The sequence below is a fragment of the Pseudophryne corroboree genome, chromosome 5, assembly GCF_028390025.1.
Source record: "Pseudophryne corroboree isolate aPseCor3 chromosome 5, aPseCor3.hap2, whole genome shotgun sequence".
In the NCBI taxonomy this organism is placed as follows: Eukaryota; Metazoa; Chordata; class Amphibia; order Anura; family Myobatrachidae; genus Pseudophryne; species Pseudophryne corroboree.
Window position 1 is genome coordinate 521,307,124 of NC_086448.1, and position 27,527 is coordinate 521,334,650.

The window sequence follows — 27,527 nt, forward strand, 5'->3', positions numbered from 1 at the left end:
AAGGTTACTCCAACTGGAGAGCCGTTGGATTTTTAGGTTGGATACACTGGCCCCTAAAGGCCTAAATGAACAGCATGGGCTGCATAGTTTTTTATAAACCTTAAACCATTTATATATATATTTTCCTAAATTTATTATAAATTATCTAAAATGGTAGAGGTTAATTGACACCCCCAACATTCTGTTGATGCCGTTAGTAACATGGTCTTATATACTTGAACACATGCCACGTAATTAATGTTTTATATTTGGGAATTTTTACAGCATTGTGTCCCATAGGTTGTTTTTATTATGATATATTGTCGTGTACCATTTGTGTTTCACGTTATATTTTTTATATTTGTTTCCACATTACTAATGTTGTAATGTATTAATGTTTGTGGGTTTTGTTTTGTTTTCTTGTTTTGGTTACCTAGGTAACCGATACTCACGCTGGGTTTCCGTCCCCTTGATGACGTCATTTGCTGTGCGGCAGCGGCTGACGAGCGGGATAGCTCGTGGCGGCGGCTTGCAGTGTGGCGCTCGTCACGGAGAGTGGGCCTGCAGGTGAGATTGATTAATGTGTATGTTTTACATGTGGTGGGAGGTCCTTATGGGGGTATAAAAAGTATGTCTAAAGTGTGTTATGCATCCCTGACGACGGGCGGAGGCCCAAAACAATTGTTGGATGTTGTTCCAATAAAGATTTACATTGGTTGAGAAAGTCTCCTGAGTGCCGCCAGATCTTCTTCTTTATGATTGGATGTCTACATCTTATGGAGGGCACCGGAGCAGATTCTGCACCAGCAAGGGGAGTGCCGGCCACTTTGCTTCTTTATATATATATATATATATATATATATATACACTGCTCAAAAAAATAAAGGGAACACTTAAACAACACAATGTAACTCCAAGTTGATCACACTTCTTTGAAATCAAACTGTCCCCTTAGGAAGCAACACAGATTGACAATCAATTTCACATGCTGTTGTGCAAATGAAATAGACAACAGGTGGAAATTATAGGCAATTAGCAAGACACCCCCAATAAAGGAGTTGTTCTGCAGGTGGTGACCACAGACCACTTCTCAGCTCCTATGCTTTCTGGCTGATGTTTTGGTCACTTTTGAAAGCTGGCGGTGCTTTCACTCTAGTGGTAGCATGAGACGGAGTCTACAACCCACACAAGTAGCTCAGGTAGTGCAGCTCATCCAGGATGGCACCTCAATGCGAGCTGTGGCAAGAAGGTTTGCTGTGTCTGTCAGCGTAGTGTCCAGAGCATGGAGGCGCTACCAGGAGAGAGGCCAGTACATCAGGAGACGTGGAGGAGGCCGTAGGAGGGCAACAACCCAGCAGCAGGATCGCTACCTCCGCCTTTGTGCAAGGAGGAACAGGAGGAGCACTGCCAGAGCCCTGCAAAATGACCTCCAGCAAGCCACAAATGTGCATGTGTCTACTCAAACGATCAGAAACAGACTCCATGAGGGTGGTATGAGGGCCCGACGTCCACAGGTGGGGGTTGTGCTTACAGCCCAACACCGTGCAGGACGTTTGGCATTTGCCACAGAACACCAAGATTGGCAAATTCGCCACTGGCGCCTTGTGCTCTTCACAGATGAAAGCAGGTTCTCACTGAGCACATGTGACAGAGTCTGGAGACGCCAAGGAGAACGTTCTGCTGCCTGCAACATCCTCCAGCATGACCGGTTTGGCAGTGGGTCAGTAATGGTGTGGGGTGGCATTTCTTTGGGGGGCCGCACAGCCCTCCATGTGCTCGCCAGAGGTAGCCTGACTGCCATTAGGTACCGAGATGAGATCCTCAGACCCCTTGTGAGACCATATGCTGGTGCGGTTGGCCCTGGGTTCCTCCTAATGCAAGACAATGCTAGACCTCATGTGGCTGGAGTGTGTCAGCAGTTCCTGCAAGACGAAGGCATTGATGCTATGGACTGGCCCGCCCGTTCCCCAGACCTGAATCCATTTGAGCACATCTGGGACATCATGCCTCGCACCATCCACCAACGCCACGTTGCACCACAGACTGTCCAGGAGTTGGCGGATGCTTTAGTCCAGGTCTGGGAGGAGATCCCTCAGGAGACCATCTGCCACCTCATCAGGAGCATGCCCAGGCATTGTAGGGAGGTCATACAGGCACGTGGAGGCCACACACACTACTGAGCCTCATTTTGACTTGTTTTAAGGACATTACATCAAAGTTGGATCAGCCTGTAGTGTGTTTTTCCACTTTAATTTTGAGTGTGACTCCAAATCCAGACCTCCATGGGTTAATAAATTTGATTTCCATTGATAATTTTTGTGTGATTTTGTTGTCAGCACATTCAACTATGTAAAGAACAAAGTATTTAATAAGAATATTTCATTCATTCAGATCTAGGATGTGTTGTTTAAGTGTTCCCTTTATTTTTTTGAGCAGTGTATTATTTGGTACTTCCTCATCTTTGCGGCCCCCTGCTAGTTTCCCTTTGTGGAGAGGACCTTTGTGACATGGACCCAGGGGCTTATGGCAAACTATTTGTAATAGTAACCTGTGGCGAGCGAAGCGGAGCGGAGCGAGACACCGAGCCCGCGAAGGTCCAGTGGTGCATGGAAAGGTGCTCTCCACGAAGGGAAACTAGCAGGGATCACCAAAGATGAGGAAGTACCTATTATTTTTTAAAGCACTATTCAACTTTTCACAGTTTTCTCATATATATTAAGGAGCCTAACACACTCCTTGGAATAGCTGCTTGTGGTTGCACTATTGGGGTTTTCTGGTTGTTAGAGATGCCAGTCCTGTACTTGAAAAGATTAAAAATACAGACAAGCAGTGTTGTGATTTGTGCTGCAGCTGCTGTTTGTCATTGGCTGCTCTATGCTCCACATCTAAAGGGGTATCTGGTAGCAACATCATGGCAGCAGTGGCGTAACGAGGACAGGCCGAGCAGGGCATGTGCCCTGGGAGCTGGCCTGTGTGGGGCGCTGGAGCAAGGCTTGTTAACCATACCCAGGCCAGCGCAAAGCAGTAATCTGGGGTATGCATTGCGCCGGCCTCATGCAGCGCCATCCCCCCTATACAGCAGTCTCCCCCTATGGTGTCCCGTGTACTCCACCCAGCCTGTCACCCTCCCATCATCAGTACCGCTCTGCCTGCCTTGCCACTTCTCATTCTCCCATCCCTCATTCACTACCTCACCTACACTCCCAAGATTTATTTCTTCATTCACTGCCTCTCTATCTCTCTCTGTCTGCCCCTGGTCTCTATCTCTGCTCCAGGCGTCTCTCTCTCTCTCTGCTCCAAGTGTCTCTTTCTCTCAGCTTCACATTTCTCTCTCTCTCTCTCTCTCTGCTCCACGTCGTTCTCTCTGCTTCACAGCTCTGTTTTTCTCTCTCTGGTCCAGGTCTTTCTATCTGCTCCAGGTGTCTCTCGCTCTCTCTCTGCTCCACAACTCTTTCTCTCTGCTCTACGTCTCTCTCTCTCTCTCTGCTCCAGGTGTCTCTCGCTCTCTCTCTCTGCTCCACAACTCACTCTCTCTCTCTGCTCTACGTCTCTCTCTCTGCTCCAGGTGTCTCTCGCTCTCTCTCTCTGCTCCACAACTCACTCTCTCTCTCTGCTCTACGTCTCTCTCTCTGATCCAGGTGTCTCTTGCTCTCTTTCTGCTCCAGGTGTCTCTTTCTCTCTCTGCTCCAGGTGTCTTTCACTCTCTCTCTTCTCCATGCCTCTCTCTCTGCTCCAAGTCTCTCTCTCTTTCTCAGCTCAACTTATCTCTCTCTCTCTGCTCCAGGTGTCTGTCTCTTTCTCTCTGCCCCAGGTGTTCTCACTCTCTCTGCCCCAGATGTCTCTTGCTCTCTCTCTTTCTTTCCCAGGCACCTTTGTTGCCTTCCCCGATTGGGGGCTCCATGATCTGTATGTCAGGGCTTTTGACAGGAATGACAATTGCCCTGTGTCCGGTGTGTGTGTCCCAGTAAGATGTTCTGGATACTATATAGTTGGCGGGGGCGACAATTTTTTATTTGCCCTCGGTGACATCAACCCTAGTTACGCCTCTACATAGCAGTAAATATAACTATTGAGGCACAGTCAGAGGAAAGCAGAACATAACGACAGGTAAAATGTTTTTAATGGGCCATACTAATGGCATGCAATGGAGTGTGCCCCTATAATAGGCATCTCTGGGAAAAAGTTCTGTGTAACTTGTGCATATTTTTTGGTGGTTCATAAATTATCCTAACACAGGTAAAATAGAGAGCGTTCTGCGTTTAGAGGTAACTTTGCTCCTTTGTACCTCCTTGTCTGTCTATATAGATCTGCCTGCAGCTTGCTGTCTGACTTATCCCATTCCAGGGGCCATACATAGTGTGTGACTGTGATGTCCTGTGTATTTTGTGGTGGTTGTTCTCTGTATCATGTGGCACTCTCTGCCACGGTGGTCACCAATGCTCTCTGTTATATACAGTGTTCACTGATGCTCTCTATAATATATGGTGGTCACGGATGCTCTCTGTAATATACTGTGGTGACTGATGCTCTCTGTAATATACTGTGGTGACTGATGCTCTCTGTAATATATACGGTCGTCACCGATGCTCTCTGTAATAAATGGTGGTCACTGATACTCTCTGTAATATACTGTGGTGACTGATGCTCTCTGTAATATATGGAGGTCACCGATGCTCTCTGTAATAAATGGTGGTCACTGATGCTCTCTGTAATATACTGTGGTGACTGGTGCTCTCTGTAATATACTGTGGTGACTGATGCTCTCTGTAATATACTGTGGTGACTGATGCTCTCTGTAATATACTGTGGTGACTGATGCTCTCTGTAATATACTGTGGTCACTGCAATGCTCTCTGTAATAAATGGTGGTCACTGATGCTCTCTGTAATATATGGAGGTCACCGATGCTCTCTGTAATAAATGGTGGTCACTGATGCTCTCTGTAATATACTGTGGTGACTGATGCTCTCTGTAATATACTGTGGTGACTGATGCTCTCTGTAATATACTGTGGTGACTGCAATGCTCTCTGTAATATACTGTGGTGACTGATGCTCTCTGTAATATATACGGTCGTCACCGATGCTCTCTGTAATAAATGGTGGTCACTGATGCTCTCTGTAATATACTGTGGTGACTGATGCTCTCTGTAATATACGGTCGTCACCGATGCTCTCTGTAATAAATGGTGGTCACTGATACTCTCTGTAATATACTGTGGTGACTGGTGCTCTCTGTAATATATGGAGGTCACCGATGCTCTCTGTAATATACGGTCGTCACTGATGCTCTCTGTAATATACTGTGGTGACTGATGCTCTCTGTAATATACTGTGGTGACTGATGCTCTCTGTAATATACTGTGGTCACTGCAATGCTCTCTAATATACGGTGGTCACCGATATGCTTTGTAATATACGGTGGTCACTGATGCTCTCTGTAATATACTGTGATGACTGATGCTCTCTGTAATATACGCTGGTCACAGCAATGCTCTCTAATATACAGTGGTCATCGATACGCTTTGTAATATACGGTGGTCACTGTTGCTTTCTGTAATATACGTTGGTTACCGATGCTCTCTGTAATATACGGTGGTCACCGATGCTCTCTGTAATATACGGCGGCTACTGCAATGCTTTCTGTAATATATGGTGGTCACTGTGGTGCTGTCTGTATTATATGTATTATACTAAACATTTAATAATACACAGGTTGAAAATTAAGAACATTTGCAGAGAGTGTGATTTCAAGGTACAAAGAGCTGATTTTTCAAAGGCATAGATTCGCTTTGCCATATTCATATAAGGTTATTTAAAAAAAGTTTTAGCTATCTCTAATAATAATAATAATAATAATAATAATACTACTAATAATCTAAACAAAAATTCTAATAAGTGACTTTCTATAAACATAAAATGTACCACTGGGAAGTGATAACACTGCTATCTGATGAAGGCTTCCCACAGCCATTGCTGGGGGAAGTGTAATTAACTAGTATTGTAGTTGTAATTTTTTTAAAATATATTTTTATATCTAAAAAGTTTTTCAAGATTTTCTTATCTTAAATATTTTTTATTTAAAAATGTATTTGTATTTTTTAGTAAAAAATTAAACTGAGAGCCCAAACCCGCCTCATGCATGCACATCTACAAAGCATTAAGTTAACCCTTACCGCCCTGGTGCAGTATTGCCATATTTATTTTTCTAAAAAGACAACAGCTAAGAAAGAGTTAATTTTATAATTTATGGCAGTGGCTATAAATGTGGAATGAACACATCAATAAATATGGCAATAATCGGAACAATTTTGGATTTTTTTTCTTTTTTTTAATTAAAACTATTCTAGCACTCAAGACAATACAGTTCTCACCCTTTCACACACAAAAAAACAAAAAAAACTTTTTCTTGTTATACAGTAGCCACACTATAATGTATTTGAAGGTAAGCACCATCTATGCCCTCCAGAGAGAGATCCTACGTTTGAAGTCCTCTGCTGTTCTATAAAGATGTCACAGAGCTGCACTTTGGTCAGTGCAGGTGGGTGGCCACCGCTGGGGCTGTAATGAGTCTCCTCCTGTTATGTGACAGCTGTGCTTGCTCTCCTGCTGCATAACTCACTTACGCAGCAGAAGAGCACAGTCGTCTTTCACTGCTCCTTCTGTGTGATAGTCTCCTCAAATGGCAAATGTAAATCAGTGCCCACCACTGATGTGAGCTGTGCGCGTTGGATACTCATCTTCAAAATGCATGATGGAAGAGTTAAGGAAACCACTGAACACATGGAGGCCACTGAATGTCTTAATAAAAACAAAAAATACATGCAATCAGCCGATGGTTGACGGCAGGCACGAGGAGACACCGAAGAAATAATGTATCTCTAGCCCCCCCCCCCCCCTTTAATCCGGCTCTGCTGCGGCGACACACAATAGGCCCTTCATGGATTTCAGCTCCAGGCCCATGTGGACCTTAATCTGGCACTGATCTTACATCTGATGTTGGGACAGCATGAATGATATGAGGAACAGTCTAATGGCTAGGGAAGCAGTGGTCTACCTGCTCTGGACTGGTGGGAAATTAGAATGAAGTACAACACATTACAGATGTGAGATGTCTTGTTACCTTACAAAGCACTTATACTATAGAGAATACCTTCCATTTAACAGTTTGTCTTTGGAGTACCCAGAGGAAACCCACACAAACATGGGGAGACCCTACAACCTCAACACAAAGTTATTAACCAAATTACAGCAAAATATATTTCTACGCTTGTCTCAAAACATCTCCCAACTCGACGTCAACGCTTGGCACAAGATTGTTGTCTTTCATCTGCACGGATTACTCGCTTCCATTCACAATTGCAGGACTTTCTTCGGGCATCACCCAGCCTATGGAATGCCCTCCAATGCACAATAAGACTCTCTTCTAGCCTCCAAACTTTCAAGCATTCCCAGAAAACGCACCTCTTCAGGCAAGCCTATCAAATTCCTGAACCACCCACATGACCTCCAGAAGCATTCATATCTATTTACAGTACATCCCATCAGGACTGTCTTTGCAATCTGGTGGGATCACTATGCTATAGATAGCGCCTATCCTTGTGTATACTTCCTATTTCCCTATAGTTTGTAAGCTTGCGAGCAGGGCCTGCCTACCTCTATGTCTGTTTGTTATTACCAGTTTGTCTTATCACTGTTGTTTCCAATTGTAAAGCGCAACGGAATTTGATGCGCTATATATGAAACTGTCAATAAATAAATAATGACACAGATAGGGACCTGGACAGAGCCGGATTAAGGGAGGGGGGACAGGATTGACTGTCCCGGGGCCCACACACAGTAGGGGGCCACACACACTCTGTTTTGAATCGGAGGAGGCTCTCTCCAGTGGCTCAGCTGTTCAGTAACAGCAGCAACCGAAGAGCTCCTCCATGAACAGGCAGTCTCGTGTGACAGGGAAAACCTACGAGACAGTGACTGTGAGCCACCGGTGTGTGAAGCTGAGGCGCGCTGTATCCCTGCTGCTGCTCTGTTCCCATGAGTGACGCCCATAAAGTGAGTGAGTGTGTGTGTTTATATGTGTGTCTCAGGAGGGGGGTAGCTGTGTGTGTGTATCTCTTGGGAGGGGGGGGGGACTTTGCCAACAATTTTAGTAGTGATGGCCCCCCAACCTCCGTTGCCCCACCAGACTTAATTCGGCCCTGGATTAAATAAAACCCATGAGCCCAGTGCTTTGGAGCAGAAATGCTACCCACTATGCCATTATGCTGCTCCACATAATTATAAATTCTACTGATACAGCCAGGGCCGGATTAAGGCAGGGGCAGCTGTCCCGGGGCACCCACACATTAGGGGCACCCCAGAGTGCATTTTTTTCTGAGGAGTCTCCCTATGGCGGCTCAGCTGTTAATTAACATCTCCATGTCAGTCTCGTGTTATAGTGAGACAATGACTGTGAGTCGTCTGCTGCTCCAGTGCTGTTCCATGATAACCATATACTGTGTAGTGTGTGTGCTGGGGGGAAAGGGGGGGGATTTGCTTGTGCAGCAACTTCAGTAGTGGGGGCCATCACACCTTCATTGCCCTGGATCCCCACCTGACTTAGGGGGTGATTCATACCTGATCGCTGCTGTGCATTTTCGCACAGTGGGCGATCAGCAATCGACTGTGAATGCATATGCACGGCAATGCGCATGTGCGTCGGCAAACAACAACAGGCATCGCCGGTCAGTGACAGGCTGGTGCAAAAATTTCAATTGCACAGCCATTCGCATGCTAATTGACAGGAAGAGGCCCTTTGTGGGTGACTGACTGTTTTCTGGGAGTGTCAGGGAAAGCGCAGGCGTTTTCAGGGAGGGTATATGACGTCAGCTCCGGCCCCGATCAGCCTGTTCTCATTGCACTGTAGGAGTATGTCCTGGGCTGCACACAGACTGCACACAGTAGAAAAATCATTCAATGGTGAGTGAAGTGCGAATGGATTGGCAGCTGTCCGCTGACTGAGGGATTTTTAGCAGCTCGGTGTACACACATACCCCCAACATGACCCTCTCCAGGAGGGACAGAATGCTCTGTTCCTGGACTTCCATCTTAATTAAGGATTGCCATCACCTGTGGTGAAATAGCTTTCTTATATGATATAACTAGTTTAACACAGGTGTTGGCAGTCATACATTAAGAGGAAAATCCAGGCACAGAGCATTGTGTCCCTCCTGACAAGGGTCATGTTGGGAGGTATGTACACATGCGATCGCACACAAACACGGCGAATATACATTCCCCGTGTGCGGTGACTATCTGAACGCAGCACAACAATTTTAGCAGCCCAGCGATCAGGTCTGAATCACTCCCTTAATCCATACTTGCCTACCTGACCCTCTCCATGAGGGAGAAAATGCTCTGTTCCTGGACTTTCCTGGTAATGTATGATTGCCATCACCTGTGGTGAGCTAGTTAATTGATAAGAAAGGTGTTTCACCACAGGTGATGGCAATCATACATTACCAGAAAAGTCCAGGAACAGAGCATTTTCTCCCTCATGGAGAGGGTCAGGTAGGCAAGTATGCAGGGCCGGTTCCGGGGCTTCTGGCGCCCCGGGCGGCATTAGGGAACATGGCTTCATACAGGGGGCGTGGTCAGTTACGCCCCCTGCACTGTTGTAGGATGTGCGGTGCGCGATGACGTCATCGCGCACCGCACAGCAAAGGTCCTCTCCACGAAGGTAAACTAGACGCTAAGCGTCTAGTTCCCTTCGTGGAGAGGACCTTTGCAGTGCGGTGCGCGATGATGTCAACGCGCACCGCACATCATTACAGTGAAGGTCCTCTCCAGGAAGGGAAATTAGACGCATAGCGTCTAGTTTCCCTTCACAGCGGGCAGCGCACGAAGGCGCGTCTAGTTTCCCTTCACAACGGACAGCGGGACGCGGCAGCGGGGGGCACCACAGCAGCAGCGGATCTTGCCATGGTGCGGCGCCCTCTGGATGGCGCCGGCGCCCTCCGGAAAGGCGGCGCCCCGGGCAAAAGTCCTGCTTGCCCGTGGCAAGATCCGCTACTGCAAGTATGCCTTAATCCAGCTATGGATACAGCAAATATCCACATTTAGTATCATGTACACGATGCAGTTTTTATTGTGGATGACTTGCGTGCCACTCTGAATCGCCCTCTTATTGAGCTTTCTTCAAGTATATTAAGACAGTTGATATTATCTGTTAAGCATTCAATGCGCTTTGCATTTATTTTGGCATCTGCACATTCAAGAAGCATTAGCACTTTTGGTTAAATATAATGTAAATCTATGGGAGCATTCATTAGGCAAATGTAACAGATAGACGCTCACTGCAGGCTTCTGTGATCCGCTGCTGTGTCTGGTGACGCAGCATTGGATCATCTGTGGAACGTCGTTCATCTAACACCCAGGTTACTCAGGATTGCTGGGAAATTCATGCTGCCGGGTCCAGTGACATTGTGACTCCCAGAAAATGGGGCCAGCACGCTCCTGTTTTCTGGGATTTTTCCTGTTGTCACCTCCCAAACTCCAGGAGCATGTCAATCATGCTGCGCTGTTTGGGCCACTGCTAGCGACAACGCAGTGTAGGATCTGCACATGCGCAGTGTGGCTTCTGCATATGCGCAGATCTAAAAACAGAGATGTTCGTTAACATTGAGTTAAGGTACTTCTCTATATCAAGCCCATAGTACATTATACAGCACAATGCAATAAATATACTGCTAATGCTCCGTTAAAGGGAGGGCTGAGTAGAAGGTTTTATCTATGCCACAAGTTCTCAAACTCGGTCCTCAGGACCCCACACAGTGCATGTTTTGCAGGTAACCCAGCAGGTGCACAGGTGTATTAATTACTTATTGACACGTTTTAAAAAGTCCACAAGTGGAGCGAATTATTTCGCTATTGATTCTGTGAGGAGTCCTGGAAAACTGGAACTATTTGGGGTCCTGTGGACTGAGTTTGAGAACCTGTGGTCTATGCATTTAACTTGCCTTGTTTCTCAGTGTTGTCTGCATGATCTAATATTTAGCCCATGTATGACCTCAAATAGATCACATGGAATCTCAGTTTAATGTAATTTGTTTTCAACATTTAAAAAAATGGTGTTATACTCCTGTGGGCAATACTTGCATTAACCTTGCATGTTGGAAAAGCTTGCTCATACAGTATAAAGAAATGTGTATTGAGAATTGGGCCAGAAAAGTGTAGAAAACTTGGCAAGGATGACATTTACCTTAAGGCGTTTTATGTAACCAGAACATTCATCAAACCTATTTAATAGCGTAGAAATAATATTTATATCACAAGTCCTCTCATCGGTTCTCAAACATCCTTCCAGGTGTGGGAGTGGGATTTAGGAAGTATGGTTCAATTTAAACTCTCGTTCAACTTTCTTGAAAATGTACAAATCTGTCTTTGTGTTTGATGTAGAAGAAGTCTTTTTTTTTTTAAATGTCAAAAGTAAAGTACATTTGAATTAATTAATTGTGTCTCCAAAAGTAAATATGTAAGAATAGAACCTGATAATAATCTATTATATTAGTTTCCCCAGTGTTTGATTAAGGACTGATGAACACAAGTGCTATTGAACTTTTATTACTGTGCTTGAAACCCTGTTGCACTTAGAGATTGGCCTGTGTAATTTTGGCTTACCTTCCATCAGGAAATATATTTTCTTATCCATTACCTAATGGTGATTAAACCAAAATGACCAGCATCAATGTACATCAAAAAGAGAACAATGGGGGTCATTCCGAGTTGATCGCTCGTTGCCGATTTTCGCAACGGAGCGATTAAGGCAAAAATGTGCATGCGCATGGTACGCAGTGCGCATGCGCTAAGTATTTTAGCACAAAACTTAGTAGATTTACTCACGTCCGAACGAAGAATTCTCCTCGTTGAAGCGATCGGAGTGTGATTGACAGAAAGTGGGTGTTTCTGGGCGGAAACTGGCCATTTTCTGGGAGTGTGTGGAAAAACGCAGGTGTGCCAGGATAAAACGTGGGAGTGTCTGGAGAAACGGGGGAGTGGCTGGCCGAACGCAAGGCATGTTTGTGATGTCAAACCAGAAACGAAACGGCCTGAACTGATCGCAGTGTAGGAGTAAATCTCGAGCTACTCAGAAACTGCTAAGAATTTTCTATTCGCAATTCTGCTAATCTTTCGTTCGCTATTCTGCTAAACTAAGATACACTCCCAGAGGGCGGCGGCCTAGCGTGTGCAATGCTGCTAAAATCTGCTAGCGAGCGAACAACACGGAATTACCCCCAATGTCTTTTGTCTGTATGAGCCCGAAAGGTCTTATGGAAAGGTGCAATAGATTGTGATGAGGTATTAGCATGCATAAAGCGGGGAAGTGATGTAATGGATGAGAGTATTATATTCCCATTATATAAATCACTAGTAAGGTCACATCTTGAATACTGTGCACAATTATGGGCACCATACTACAAAAGGGTTATCCTGGAACTAGAAAAGGTTCAGAGACGGCGACCAGATTGATTAAGGGGATGGAGACGCTCCAATACGAGGAAAGGCTTCCTTGGCTAGGCATGTTTAAACTGGAAAAAAGGAGATTAAATGGGGACATGATTAACATGTACAAATATATAAGGGGCAATGCACAGAGCTAGCGGGGAATTTGTTTTTGGCAAGATCAACACAAGGGACACCCGCTTAGGTTAGAGGAGAGGAGATTTTGCACACAGAGACGAAAAGGTTTCTTCACAGTAAGGACCACTGGTTAAAGTGAGCTGGAGCGGGTGGAATTGTGTTCCATCAGTTCCATTTGGAGATGGAATGCAGTTCCGCCTCCTCCGGCTCACCTAACCCGATGTGTGCTCAGCGTTGCAGGGAGGTGCCGGGCACCTGCTGAGATTGTGTTAACAGCAGGTGCCCGGCTCCCTCTCCACAGTGGCAGCCAGAGGCAGAAGCTCACTACTCAACCCATCAGCTAGCACTTATCAAGTGTTTTCTATAAAATGATTTTTACAGTAGAAGATAATGTTTTGCTATGTGCAGCTTTTCCAATTGACTTCTCTGGTCTTAAAAAGACTTGATACATCTCTACCACAGTTTCCTAGGAAATTGTCCCACATGTGTTTTCTTCTCTCCCACTATTATCCATAAATAAGTTGCAACATTTTCATTAATCTGGGTCTATCCACTTAATTTGGTTATGTGCATCAGGTGACATCTGTGCTGTTGCTGCAATGCTCTGATTTATCTCTAATGTAAGAGGGTGACGGCGGTGCGTGTAGTGCCTGCTGCCGTGCAGGTGTAGGTTCACCACTTACCGGGCGCCGCAATCTCTCACCTTCAGGTACCGGAGCCTTCAATGGACCTGGCTGGAATTCCTCCGTCGGACCCGGACACGATGACCTAGGAGGAAGGAGATTGCTGAGTGCTGTCCTCCTGACTATCGACCGAAACGCCTTCCGGAGCCGAGGAAAATAGTGTTTTCGGGCTAGGTGAGGGTCATCCCAGGCGTCCGCCTCAGAGCCCGAATTTCACCTATTGGCACTCTCGCACCAGGTGGAAATTCTACCTTGCACCGGCGTGCAAGGCTCACCGTTCGCCCTATAGGAAGGGAGACAGATAGGGACACACAGACAGATGTTACTCACCGTCCTACTTCTTGTACTCTGATCTTCTCCACTTACAGGTCCCTGTAAGGAGGCAAAGAGAGAAACAGCCGTGCAGGGCCTAACCCTAATCTAGTGTGCGTCCGCTACACTAGCTGCATAACAAAGCCCTCAAACTGGCTCAAGTGTAAGTGGTGCAACACAAACTATGCACAAACTCTAAAACAACAATTTGCCCTGCAGGTAACAACACACACATCAGAGTACAACATCAAATGGTGCTGTTCCTTTAAGTCTCTACCTACCACTGGAAGGGGGTGGGCGCCACACAGCCTGCCCACCTCCTCTACACTTACTTCTGTGAGCTCGGGTCAAGCGGACCTGCCTACCTAATCACCTCAGGGTGGCCAGGGCCTAGTGCCCGGTGCCACCTTTATTCACCACGGGGGAGCCGCTTATGACCTGGGCCTATTGCCCCCTATTTGCACACAGGCCGTAGGCCTGACTTCCCCAACGGGCCTAGCGCCCGCCTAACTCGCCGCTCGTTGGGTGACCTGGGCCTAGTACCCAGTGTCACCTTATATCCACCTAATTGCCAAAATACACTAGGGCCTAATGCCCTCTAATGCCCACAGGCCTATTGCCTGATATGCCCCCGGGCCTAGTGCCCGCCTATCGTGGTGCGGAGGTGTCTTGGGCCTAACGCCCAAACCCCCTAATGGGTATGTTGCCCCCTTTCCTCCGAACCGGGCCACGGGCCGGGGGGAACCCCGACTACGCGCGGCCTCGGACCCAGAGGACCCGATCAAATGTACCCACGGGCCGGGAGGGCCCGACTGAATGCCCACAGGCCGGAAGGGCCTGACTTTACCCACGGGCCTAATGCCCGAACACCCGGTGGTCTAGGGAGGAATCACCCTACAAGAGGGTGGTGCAGGCCCAAGGCCTCTTACCCGCCTCGACGGGAGAGGCTGCAGAGGGGAGCTTCGTCAGCTCTTTTGCTTCCCTCTCTCTGCAGCACTCTCCGCCGTACCTCCGCTGCTGGACTCCTGGCTCCGCCTCTTCTGCCTTCTCCGTGCCGTCTGCCGACTTCCTTCTTCGCTGGTCCTTCGGCCTCCTCCGGCGCCGCTGCTCCTGGTCTTCTGCAGCTGTCTTCTGGAGCTCTTCCCTGCTCCGGCTCCGGCGCGAAACTGAGCTCTGCCGCCGCCCAGCGCCTGATATAAGCCGCTGGGAGGAGGCGGAGCCATGACGCGGCGTACTCCGATTGGTCCGCCGCGGCGAGCACTGATTGGCCCGCCGCGGCGACTCCTCATTGGGCGCCGAGCCGCGATTGGCTCGCGTCCGGCGCCCAGCTCAAATCCTGAGGCGCTGATTGGAGGAACTTGGATCCTCTCGGATCCCAGTTCCTCCGTGCCCCGGCCCGACCGCCGTGCCGCCGCCCGCCGCCGCCTCACATTTCCCCCCCCCCGTTTGTCCTTTGTAGTCCCTACAAAGGAAGCCTGAGACCAGATAAAATCCGGGTCGGCATACCGAGGACCAGGCACACCGCGGCTGGAACGCTGGGACCGCCGAGGCAAAGGAGATACCACAGGCCTGGGGGCCACAGCATCCTGGAGGCTACTGTCGTGAGGTGGGACCACTGGGACCAACCAATCTTCATCCAGGCCAGCCCCCCTGGGCAAAGATGTCAACGCGGTGTCCTCCCCAGCCATTGGAGCCGTATCCAGACCGGGGGCACCATCGTCCCCCCCGTCCTCTGGGAACCAACAAGGGCGCAGCATATCCCGATGAAGGGTCCTCAACCGACCAGACCCATCTGTCGCTTCCACCTGGTAAACCGGACCCTCTTCGGTGAGGCGCTTTCGGACAATATAGGGCCACACCTCCCACTTCTCCGCCAGTTTGCCGCCCGGCCGTGTCATGCGGACCAGCACCCGCTGTCCCACGTCAAAAGGCTCCGCCCCTCGAGTTCTAGGGGGTACATGAGTGTGGTCGGCTATCCTCCTCCGAGTTACTTTTGAGCCACCCTTAAACGCTGCTGATGTTCTGCGACCCAGTCTGAGGGCAATGAACCCCCTTCCTCCCGAAATTCAGCCAAGTGCAGGTCTTGCGCTTCACGCCCTGGGCGGCCAAACATCAAAAAGAAAGGGGAGTAGCCGGTGGTGCTGTGAACCCGGTTGTTACAGGCCCACACCAGCTCAGCCACATGCTCGGGCCACCTCCTTCTCTTGGTGTCCTCCAGGGTCCGCAGCATCTGGAGCAAAGTCCGATTGAAACGCTCACAGGCACCATTTCCCTGAGGATGATACGGAGTGGTACGGGACTTCCGCATCCCATAAAGTCGACAAAGCTGTTCCATTAGTCTCCCTTGGAAACAAGCCCCTTGGTCTGAATGGACCCTCTCGGGGCACCCAAACTGCCGGATGAAATGCTCGACCATCGCTTTGGTAGAAGACTCCGCCTTCTGATCTCTGGTGGGGACCACGACCGTGAACTTGGTGAAGTGATCCGTCATGACCAGGGCATATTGATGACCACTAACGGACTCCCCAATCAGAACGTAATCAATCATCAACAACTCCAGGGGACGACTCGTCTGAACAGTATGTACAGGTGCATGCTGTGCGTTTGGTTTGACAACCCCACATCTCCGACACTCCCGGCACACTCTCTCCACCAACGTCCATAACTGAGGGGCAAAAAACTGGCGCTGCATCCACTGAAAGGTTTTTGCTGCTCCCAAATGGGCTCCGCCCTCGTGCGCTTCCGTCACTTAAGCCCTTAGAGCCGCTTCCGGCACCACAATCTGTTCCACCATCCTGAGTTCGAGGTGAAGGTACACCTGTCGACGCAGCGTTCCGGCGCAGACGAGTAATCGTTCCAACTCCGCAGGACCCTTCGACAGTAGGGAGTCAACCGACTCCTCTCCCACCGACTAGGCCAATGTCTCTTTTGTTTCCATTGCCAAATGATGCTCAGTCCTGGATCGTTCTGCTGTAAGGAAGCCCACTCTTGTTCCGTGCTCCGGAGCAGAGCAGCGCACTTAACTACTGGTGGCCCTCCCGTGGTAACACGGCCTTCGATCCTGGTCAAGTCCGGGACTTCAGTGCTCTCGTCCTCGAGGTACCTCGAAGTCGGGGGCAGGGCATAGGAAACCGCGACAGCGCATCCGCGTTCCCGTTACTCTTCCCTGGCCGATAGTGTATTTTATAGCTGAATTTTGCCAACCGGGCTACCCAACGCTGCTCCAGGGCGCCCAGCTTTGCAGTTTCTAGATAGGCCAGGGGATTGTTATCCGTGTAGATTTCCACATGGGTAGCGGTCAAGTACTCGGCGAACTTCTCAGTCACGGCCCAGACGACAGCCAACAGTTCTAACTTAAAAGAGCTGTAGTTGTCCGGGTTCCGCTCTGTTTCCCTCAAACTTCGACTACCATATGCGATCACTCGTTCTTGGCCATCTTGTTCTTGCGAAAGGACTGCTCCCAATCCCTGTAGGCTACCATCGGTGCAGAGCCGAAATGGTTTCTCAAAATCAGCATACCCCAGAACCGGAGCCTCCGTGAGCATTTCCTTCAGTCACCGAAATGCCTTCTCCTGTGCCTCACCCCAGGCTATCACCTGCGATTTTTTTGTAGTGGGCACCCCTCGAAGCAGGGCATGCAACGGTTCCGCGATTTTCGCAAAGTCCTTGATAAACCGCCGATAGTATCCAACCAACTCCAGGAACGCGCGCAGTTCAGTGGTAGTGGTGGGTGTCTTCCAGTCCTGGACTGCTGAAATCTTGCCGGGCATAGGGCAGACTCCTTCTCTGGACACCACATGCCCCAAGTACTCCAAGCTCGACTTTAGAAGATGACACTTGCGGGGCTTGAGCTTGAGCCCATACTTCTCCAGGCGCTGCAACACCACATCCAGACGCGTCAAATGTTCCTCCAGAGTGGGGGCAAACACAATGATATCGTCCAGATATATCAGCAGAGCTTCGAAATTCAAGTCTCCCAAACATCTCTCCATCATCCGCTGGAATATAGCCGGGGCATTGGTGAGCCCAAAAGGCATGCGCAAGAACTCAAACAGCCCCATCGGAGTTGTGAAGGCGGTCTTTTCTTGATCCGGTGGGTTAACCGCCACTTGCCAGTACCCACTGGCCAAGTCCAGCGTGGAGAAATACCGAGCATTCCCCAGGGCCGCCAAAGACTCCTCTATCCTGGGCAACGGGTAGGCATCTCTCACGGTACTGCTATTCAACCGCTGATAGTCCACGCAGAACCGGATGGAACCATCCTTCTTCCGTACCAACACGATGGGCGCAGCCCATGGACTTTTGCGCTCACGAATGACCTGGTTGTCCAACATCTGCCGCAACATCTTCTTGACCTCCTGATAGAGTTTAGGTGGGATGGGACGATACCTTTCACGGATTGGAGGGCTCTCTCCAGTACGTATCTCATGTTTCAAATCTTCCGTATATCCGAAATCCTCCTCATGCCGGGAGAACGCCTTCCGCCGTTCCCACAGCATATGCTCCAACTTCTGTACCATAACGGGGCTACATTCGTCCAGACAGACATCCATCTGTTCTCGGATAACCCGGCCGCACCAATCCGTACTGGGTTCCTCATCCTTATCCAGGCTCACCGCCATGGACCATGGTCCCTGTTCGTCCGTATGCAGCAAGACCTGTCGCCCCCCTGAAACTCTGTCTCGGGCGACAGCCGTTACGTTGGCAATGGTGGCTCCTGCCGGAATTTTCCTGGTCTCGTCCAGGAGATTACACAGCCGAACCAACACCTTGCCGTCCCTTACTACCGCCAGGGTTCGGGCTAGGATGATTCCAGAGTCCATTCCGAGGTAACCATTGGGTTCCACCATCACTTCCAATCCCTCCAAGCGTTGGTGAGTCCGCACCTCGATGGGAAGGATTATTTCCTGGCGGGGAGGTAACACTATCTGTTGCCGATGACCGGTCCGAATTGCCCCCAGAGATTCCTGCCGATGTCCAGCCTCACATATACTCCCCACCTGCTGAAATGCTTGTTGCACCGGCCGTTGGACACCCATTTCTTTCCAGTACTGCGGACCCCTTTCCTGGAACAAAAGCTGATTGAGATCTTGGAGGACGTTCATGCCCACAATCACTGGTCCGTGACTCAAACCCAAGCTTCCCACGACCAGTATTCCTTTCTTCCCCACTGCCTGTCCACAGATCGAGATCTCCATCCACACCACTCCGACAACCGGAATAGGAAGGTTGTTGGCAGCCGTAAGGGTAACCCAGCTTTCCAACACCGAATCCTTCAAATGAGAATAATGCTCCAGGAAACAAGCCTCAGACATGGTGGTGACCCGCGAGCCAGTATCCAACAGGCATTTCTGCTCCTTTCCCCCAAGATACCCAACCACAACGGGACACTCACCCACTATATCGGCCGAATCCACTATAGTGGTTCCTCCTCCACTCATCTCCCTCGCGGGTGGTCCCGCTACTGCGAGGGACTCTAGTTTAACGAAGGGTCTTGCCTAGGCTCACTACATTCCCGGGCAATGTGTCCAAACCTATTGCAGCGGTAGCAACGGGGACCCCTACCTTCCCTGGGACGAGTGCCCCCAACATTGGCTCGTGATTCCCTGTGCAGCCGGTGCAGCGCCCGATCTTCGGACCCACCCTGACCTCTCTGCCTATGAACCTCATCTCGCAACTGGGAGATCTCTGCTTTCATTTCCAGAGTGACTTTGGCAAATGCCGCCTTAAGGTCTTGGACACAGGCTTCCATGGGGCTGGGTTTTCTGCTGGCCACAGCAGACACCGGTGCCAACCATTGTGGGGCCATGGCATAAGGTCCAAAATTGGCATTTCGATCCCTAGCGACCGCCTCCACTTGGACCTGACGGAAGGTCATCTTCTTGTCGTTGGCAATCTTATCCAACAGGATCTGTCGAATGGGGATACTCTGTAGGCCCAGCGCAAACTGATCCCTCAGCATCACACTGGGGTTAACCAGGGACCCCAAACCTTCTGGGTCACGCCGCGTGATTTCACTCAACATTTCCTGCAGTGCATTGGCAAACTGGGGTATAGACTCATCCTCCCTCTGGAATCGGTTGAACAATTGCTGACGCAGGGTTCCAGCAGAAGCCGTGTTACCATAGGCACCCTCGAGGATCGCGAGTACCTCTTCCAACGTCTTCCGCTCCTCTTCTGGAACAAGGATCACAGACCGCAAGGCTTCTCCATCCAGCGTGTTCAAGGCCAAGTGCAACTGCATTTCAGGGGGCACCCCATACAGCTGGATGATTCCATCCAGCCTCTTCTTCCAGTCTGCCAACGGCATATTCTGCCCATCGTACCGAGGGGTATGCGTCAATGCCGGTCCAAAATTGAATTTCCTCTCCGTTCCCGGAGGAGCGTTGTTTTCCGTGTCCGACATCCTGCCGACTACGCCAAATGTAAGAGGGTGATGGCGGTGCGTGTAGTGCCTGCTGCCGTGCAGGTGTAGGTTCACCACTTATCGGGCGCCGCAATCTCTCACCTTCAGGTACCGGAACCTTCAATGGACCTGGCTGGAATTCCTCCGTCGGACCCGGACACGATGACCTAGGAGGAAGGAGATTGCTGAGTGCTGTCCTCCTGACTGTCGACCGAAACGCCCTCCAGAGCCGAGGAAAATAGTGTTTTCGGGCTAGGTGAGGGTCATTCCAGGCGTCCGCCTCAGAGCCCGAATTTCACCTATTGGCACTCTCGCACCAGGTGGAAATTCTACCTTGCACCGGCGTGCAAGGCTCACCGTTCGCCCTGAAGGAAGGGAGACAGATAGGGACACACAGACAGATGTTACTCACCGTCCTACTTCTTGTACTCTGATCTTCTCCACTTACAGGTCCCTGTAAGGAGGCAAAGAGAGAAACAGCCGTAAAGGGCCTAACCCTAATCTAGTGTGCGTCCGCTACACTAGCTGCATAACAAAGCCCTCAAACTGGCTCAAGTGTAAGTGGTGCAACACAAACTATGCACAAACTCTAAAACAACAATTTGCCCTGCACGGTAACAACACACACATCAGAGTACAACATCAAACGGTGCTGTTCCTTTAAGTCTCTACCTACCACTGGAAGGGGGTGGGCGCCACACAGCCTGCCCACCTCCTCTACACTTACTTCTGTGAGCTCGGGTCAAGCGGACCTGCCTACCTAATCACCTCAGGGTGGCCAGGGCCTAGTGCCCGGTGCCACCTTTATTCACCATGGGGGAGCCGCTTATCACCTGGGCCTATTGCCCCCTATTTGCACACAGGCCGTAGGCCTGACTTCCCCCACGGGCCTAGCGCCCGCCTAACTCACCGCTCGTTGGGTGACCTGGGCCTAGTACCCAGTGTCACCTTATATCCACCTAATTGCCAAAATACACTAGGGCCTAATGCCCTCTAATGCCCACAGGCCTATTGCCTGATATGCCCCCGGGCCTAGTGCCCGCCTATCGTGGTGCGGAGGTGTCTTGGGCCTAACGCCCAAACCCCCTAATGGGTATGTTGCCCCCTTTCCTCCGAACCGGGCCACGGGCCGGGGGGATCCCCGACTATGCGCGGCCTCGGACCCAGAGGACCCGATCAAATGTACCCACGGGCCGGGAGGGCCCGACTGAATGCCCACAGGCCGGAAGGGCCTGACTTTACCCACGGGCCTAATGCCCGAACACCCGGTGGTCTAGGGAGGAATCACCCTACAAGAGGGTGGTGCAGGCCCAAGGCCTCTTACCCGCCTCGACGGGAGAGGCTGCAGAGGGGAGCTTCGTCAGCTCTTTTGCTTCCCTCTCTCTGCAGCACTCTCCGCCGGACCTCCGCTGCTGGACTCCTGGCTCCGCCTCTTCTGCCTTCTCCGTGCCGTCTGCCGACTTCCTTCTTCGCTGGTCCTTCGGCCTCCTCCGGCGCCGCTGCTCCTGGTCTTCTGCAGCTGTCTTCTGGAGCTCTTCCCTGCTCCGGCTCCGGCGCGAAACTGAGCTCTGCCGCCGCCCAGCGCCTGATATAAGCCGCTGGGAGGAGGCGGAGCCATGACGCGGCGTACTCCGATTGGTCCGCCGCGGCGAGCACTGATTGGCCCGCCGCGGCGACTCCTCATTGGACGCCAAGCCGCGAGCCGCGATTGGCTCGCGTCCGGCGCCCAGCTCAAATCCTGAGGCGCTGATTGGAGGAACTTGGAACCTCTCGGATCCCAGTTCCTCCGTGCCCCAGCCCGACCGCCGTGCCGCCGCCGCCTCACACTGCTTTATGTCATTAGAATCAGGGGAGAAAGATTTCACAGTATATCTAATACGAGCAATAAAGTCTGCAGTATCATCTCCTGCCAAGGGCGCAGCTACCATAGGTGCAGGGCGTGCAGCTGTTGTGGGGTCTGAATAGCATTTGGGAGTATGATGGACATTTTATGGCAAGTGGTGATTTAGTGGCATGTGGGGCATTTTTTGACCAGTGTAGGTCAGGCATTTTGGAGCAAGTGGGTGTCTGAGTCCCATGCAGGTTTAAGGGACACGTGTGAACATTTTAGAAATAGTGGTTTAGAAGACATTTGGTGATTGTTTTTATAACTCAGAGTAAGGGTAAAGTGCAGCCTATTTGGGGTTTGGAGATCCACACACAATTTGAATCACATTCTCCATCATTAACTTCATTGAGAAGTTATTTGTGCAGGACTTTAAATATCCATTAAACATCCACGTACTGAAAGTCAGTATATTATTTCACAAACAAGATGAAAGCTTCCTGATCTGCTGCTGTAGTACTGTATGATGTTCTGACGGGTGTGAAATGATACTTCCTGCCACCGGGCCACCTTCCACTTGCTTGTGCATCACGTCACCTGTCTCCCCACTTCAACTAGGAAGTAAGCTCACTGGAGCAGGACCCTCTTCCCTCCTGTTTTCACAGCCCCCTTCTCTTGCATTTCAGTTACAGCTCTCTCCTACTCACTGACTGTCTAAATCTACAACAGCTGCCCACCCCTAGTAGTTCTCTGATGACTCCTTTCCTTACATCTCAGCGGTATTGTGTACTGAGAACTGTGGTGCTATTTGTTACTGTACCTGTGCTCTGTTTTCTCTTTTTATAATGTTCAGTTCTGTGTACCCTATATTGTTCTAATGTTTGTCATATACAATAATAATAATAATAATAATAATAATAATAATATGTCGATTGTTATAATATCAACATTCATCATGCAGACACTGATGAAATGTAGACATGTTAGAATGGCAACATATCATCTCTGTTGGCCCAGCGGTCACTTACTGCTCCTGTTTCTGGTAGCTGCGGCAGCTCCAGCTCGGCTTCTCCGGTCCTGATGGTCATGTGACCGTCACTTCTGGGTCAGACTTCGGATGCTCCAGTGTTCCAGTGAGTATTTCTCCCCTATTCCTAACCCTAATCTCTAATCCCCCCACAGCTTAATCCTAACCATCCCACTTGTAGCCTAACCCTAATATTGACACTCTCACAACGTCCACATTTCACATGTCGACATTAATACTAAATAATAAATACTAAATAATGTATTTCCCCTGATTTCATGCATTTCACTGAAGTTTCATTGTTGGCAAATAAAAGTGCATTGACTTTACTAAACTAACTTAGGAAATATGGCAATTAAGTAAAATAATTCAATTGTTAGTGCCCAAAATAAGAAATTGATATTATTATTTGAGACTGCTGTATACTTTACTTCCAGTGACTCAACTAATTCAAGTTTAGTTTATTTGTTAAATTGAGCTATCTAGAGTCCTAAATATTTCTGCCTTCAGGCTTGTGACCTTATGGATAGACTCAGTGTCCCAGAGACCTCCCTGCAATGCAGGTACACAGCCAGAAAGCAGCTCCATGGCATCATCAGGTAATCTGCTAAATAAAACTAAAAACTAAATCTTGGGCTAATGCTAATGGCAGTTGGGGTAGCATACATCGTGTAAAAGTCTGTGTACACACCTGGAACAATGGGCACAGGCATATGCGCTAATGCAGATTTGTGTGATTATGCCACTTACAACAGACATAGCCTACTTTAGTATACCCCTGGTCCAGGCAAAGTACAGTAAGGTTGTGTCCTTGCAATTACAAATGTATGCAAACTGGAACACTGGCACATGTGCCCGTGCCAAAAGAAAGTAAAAGGAAAAGTGTATTGGAGCACATCTCTGCAGCAGTATATAATATTAAAATAAAGCATGTATCAAAATCACAACCTTACACACTAAGAGAAAAACCGGGATATTCCCAGGGCAACCCGGTTCCTGGCTCAGTGTGAAAAGTTCTACCCGGGTCCAAATTGCCAGGCCTCGATCCTGGTAGTTACCAGGGTTATTCCGAGGTCTGGCCCGAGTAGCCTCTGGTATAAAAGGCATGACCAGGGTCACAATGACCTGGGTCGTGCCTAAAATGAGCTGATTGGTGGGCTGAGTAGTGCTTGGAGATGACATCATCACCAAGCGTCCACTGTTAGATGGAAGACCAGGGTCCAGTGTATCTATTATAGTAAGCATATGGGTGCGGGTTACAGTGTGTAAAAGAAGAAGTAATATTGGCCCTCATTCCGAGTTGATCGCTCGCAAGCTACTTTTAGCAGCCGTGCAAACGCATAGTCGCCGCCCACGGGGAAGTGTATTTTCACTTTGCAAGTGTGCGATCGCATGTGCAGCAGAGCGGTACAAAAACATTTTGTGCAAAACAAGACCAGCCCTGTAGTTACTTATCCTGTGCGATGATTACAGTGACGGAGATCCCGGAATTGACGTCAGATACCCGCCCTGCAAACGCCTGTTCACGCCTGCGTTTTCCCAACCACTCCCAGAAAACGGTCAGTTGACACCCATAAACGCCCTCTTCCTGTCAATCTCATTGCGATCAGCTGTGCAAATGGATTCATCGCTAGAAGCATTGCACAGCAACGATGCTGTTTGTACCCGTACGACGCACGTGCGCATTGCGGTGCATACGCATACGCAGTTTTGCCATTTTTTTTACCTGATCGCTGGACTGCGAAAATCAGCGAGCGTTCAACTCGGAATGACCCCCATTGTTATTTATAGTGGGACTACAGGTTACATCTAGTCTTGCCTGGCATGTCGGCACTTGGAGTACCGGAAGTAAAAGGATTCCCAGGCAGTAATGGGCCGCTTCCACCTGTACCCCCACTGTAAAGAAAATATTTGGAAAAAAAAATCCAGAACTCACAAACTCAATGATTTAATCCTTTATTACACACTCAGACTATATACTCACCTAGTCCTCAGCGGTGCTCTGTCCCCTTGTCCAAGAAGAAGCTCCCAATCCATGCCAGACACGCTGTACTATAGAGTCCTGAATCACAGTTCCCCACATGGTTCTCTCAGCCAATCAGCGGGCAGTGCCACAGAAACTACACTGGCTGTTTGACGAATGTGCAGTGCAGTTTAGGAAAAATTACATCTGGAGGGCAGAAAGTAGTATTACACTCTCCAGCATCTCAGTGCATTATGATGCTAATTAATACGCCATGATGCGACTTAATACACCCAGGTGTGACTGAATACACCAAGCTTTGAGCAAGTATGGGCATATATGGCACAACTAGCCAGGAACCCGAGATGACATATGCACGCTAGACGTAAGAGGACACAGCTTTCTGGATGCATATGTCACATGGTTTCTTCTACGTCTGAGATCTTACTAAATAGTATACATAGTAGTGATTAGTATCTGTAGTTTTGTGTCCATTGAATACATAAAAGAACATGCACTTTTACAGGTAGGTAATATATATGTTTAAATGTCAGCAATTTGTTACTGATTCTAATTTATATTCACATAAATAGAATTACCACTCTTAGACGGATCAATAATTACCACTCAATTGTGGAGCATCTAGCTCATGTGTTCATACACACTGATATATATTACACAATGACAGTAAATAGTGTAGCAGCATGACAACTTATATCTTTACATAATCTGCCTTTGCGTATTCACTGTAATTATCAGCTGCTCTGTACAATTGTATAGTATGCAAATTATAAATGTTACTTCAATGCCGATTGGTTGCCATGGGCAACTTCTCCACTGGCTCACTTCCTCGCACTTTTCACTGTTTCAGGAATAGACCCCATAATTCCTAACAAGTTAGAATATTGTAAAGGGTAGATTTATCAAATCTGTAAAATGAGAGTTAGAAACTGATTGGTTGGTACTGCATTTCTCTCCAAGATTTGATACATCTCCCCCTTACTTTCCACACTTTATTAACATTGTTTCAGACACTTTCTGTACTACTAGAATTCGAGTTATTGCTAGGGCAAGCCGTCGTGATACGGGTCCCAGCACTGTGTGAAAGGGTCGACCTTGGTCTTGCATCCCGGGTCCGACTTGGGTCGACTGCAGTGTGAAAGGCGGACCCGGGTTATGCCTAAAAGGCTGCCGATTGGCTGGGTCAAGAGCGCTAGGAAATCGTGTCATCTCCAAGAGTACTGTGTGAGCAGCATTGACCCAGGTCCCGGCAGCAGTGTGATAAGGGTAAGTATAGCCGTGTCTGACCGTGTTTAATATCTTAGGTCAGACATGGGTCAAAGCCAAGGCTTCAGTGTAAAAATAAGAATTTACTTACCGATAATTCTATTTCTCGGAGTCCGTAGTGGATGCTGGGGTTCCTGAAAGGACCATGGGGAATAGCGGCTCCGCAGGAGACAGGGCACAAAAAAGTAAAGCTTTACTAGGTCAGGTGGTGTGCACTGGCTCCTCCCCCTATGACCCTCCTCCAGACTCCAGTTAGGTACTGTGCCCGGACGAGCATACACAATAAGGGAGGCATTTTGAATCCCGGGTAAGACTCATACCAGCCACACCAATCACACCGTACAACTTGTGATCTAAACCCAGTTAACAGTATGACAACAGAAAGGGCCTCTTAAAGATGGCTCCTTAACAATAACCCGAATTAGTTAACAATAACTATGTACAAGTATTGCAGATAATCCGCACTTGGGATGGGCGCCCAGCATCCACTACGGACTCCGAGAAATAGAATTATCGGTAAGTAAATTCTTATTTTCTCTATCGTCCTAAGTGGATGCTGGGGTTCCTGAAAGGACCATGGGGATTATACCAAAGCTCCCAAACGGGCGGGAGAGTGCGGATGACTCTGCAGCACCGAATGAGAGAACTCCAGGTCCTCCTTTGCCAGGGTATCAAATTTGTAAAATTTTACAAACGTGTTCTCCCCCGACCACGTAGCTGCTCGGCAGAGTTGTAATGCCGAGACCCCTCGGGCAGCCGCCCAAGATGAGCCCACCTTCCTTGTGGAGTGGGCTTTTACAGTTTTAGGCTGTGGCAGGCCTGCCACAGAATGTGCAAGTTGAATTGTGTTACAAATCCAACGAGCAATCGACTGCTTAGAAGCAGGTGCGCCCAACTTGTTGGGTGCATACAATATAAACAGCGAGTCAGATTTTCTGACTCCAGCCGTCCTTGCAATGTATATTTTTAAGGCTCTGACAACGTCCAACAACTTGGAGTCCTCCAAGTCGCTAGTGGCCGCAGGCACCACAATAGGTTGGTTCAGATGAAATGCTGATACCACTTTAGGGAGAAAATGCGGACGAGTCCGCAGTTCTGCCCTATCCGAATGGAAGATTAGATAAGGACTTTTATAAGATAAAGCCGCCAATTCAGATACTCTCCTGGCAGAGGCCAGGGCTAGTAACATAGTCACTTTCAATGTGAGATATTTCAAATCCACCTTTTTCAATGGTTCAAACCAATGGGATTTGAGGAAATCTAAAACTACATTTAGATCCCACGGTGCCACCGGAGGCACCACAGGAGGCTGTATATGCAGTACTCCCTTGACAAAAGTCTGGACCTCAGGGACAGAGGCCAATTCTTTTTGGAAGAATATTGACAGGGCCGAATTTTGAACCTTAATGGATCCCAATTTGAGAC

General features: G+C 48.9%; 1 protein-coding gene across 1 annotated transcript in view; it reads left to right on the plus strand.

Annotated features, from left to right (window-relative positions):
* The first annotated feature begins 421 nt into the window (after positions 1-421).
* LOC134929625 (collagen alpha-1(XXI) chain-like) overlaps positions 422-27,527 on the plus strand; it is a 293,832-nt gene continuing 266,726 nt past the window's right edge. Inside the window, exon 1 of the mRNA XM_063925210.1 lies at positions 422-546. Within this exon, the coding sequence (XP_063781280.1) occupies positions 452-546 (95 nt within the window). The 5' untranslated portion in view covers positions 422-451. The remainder of the gene's footprint in view (positions 547-27,527) is intronic.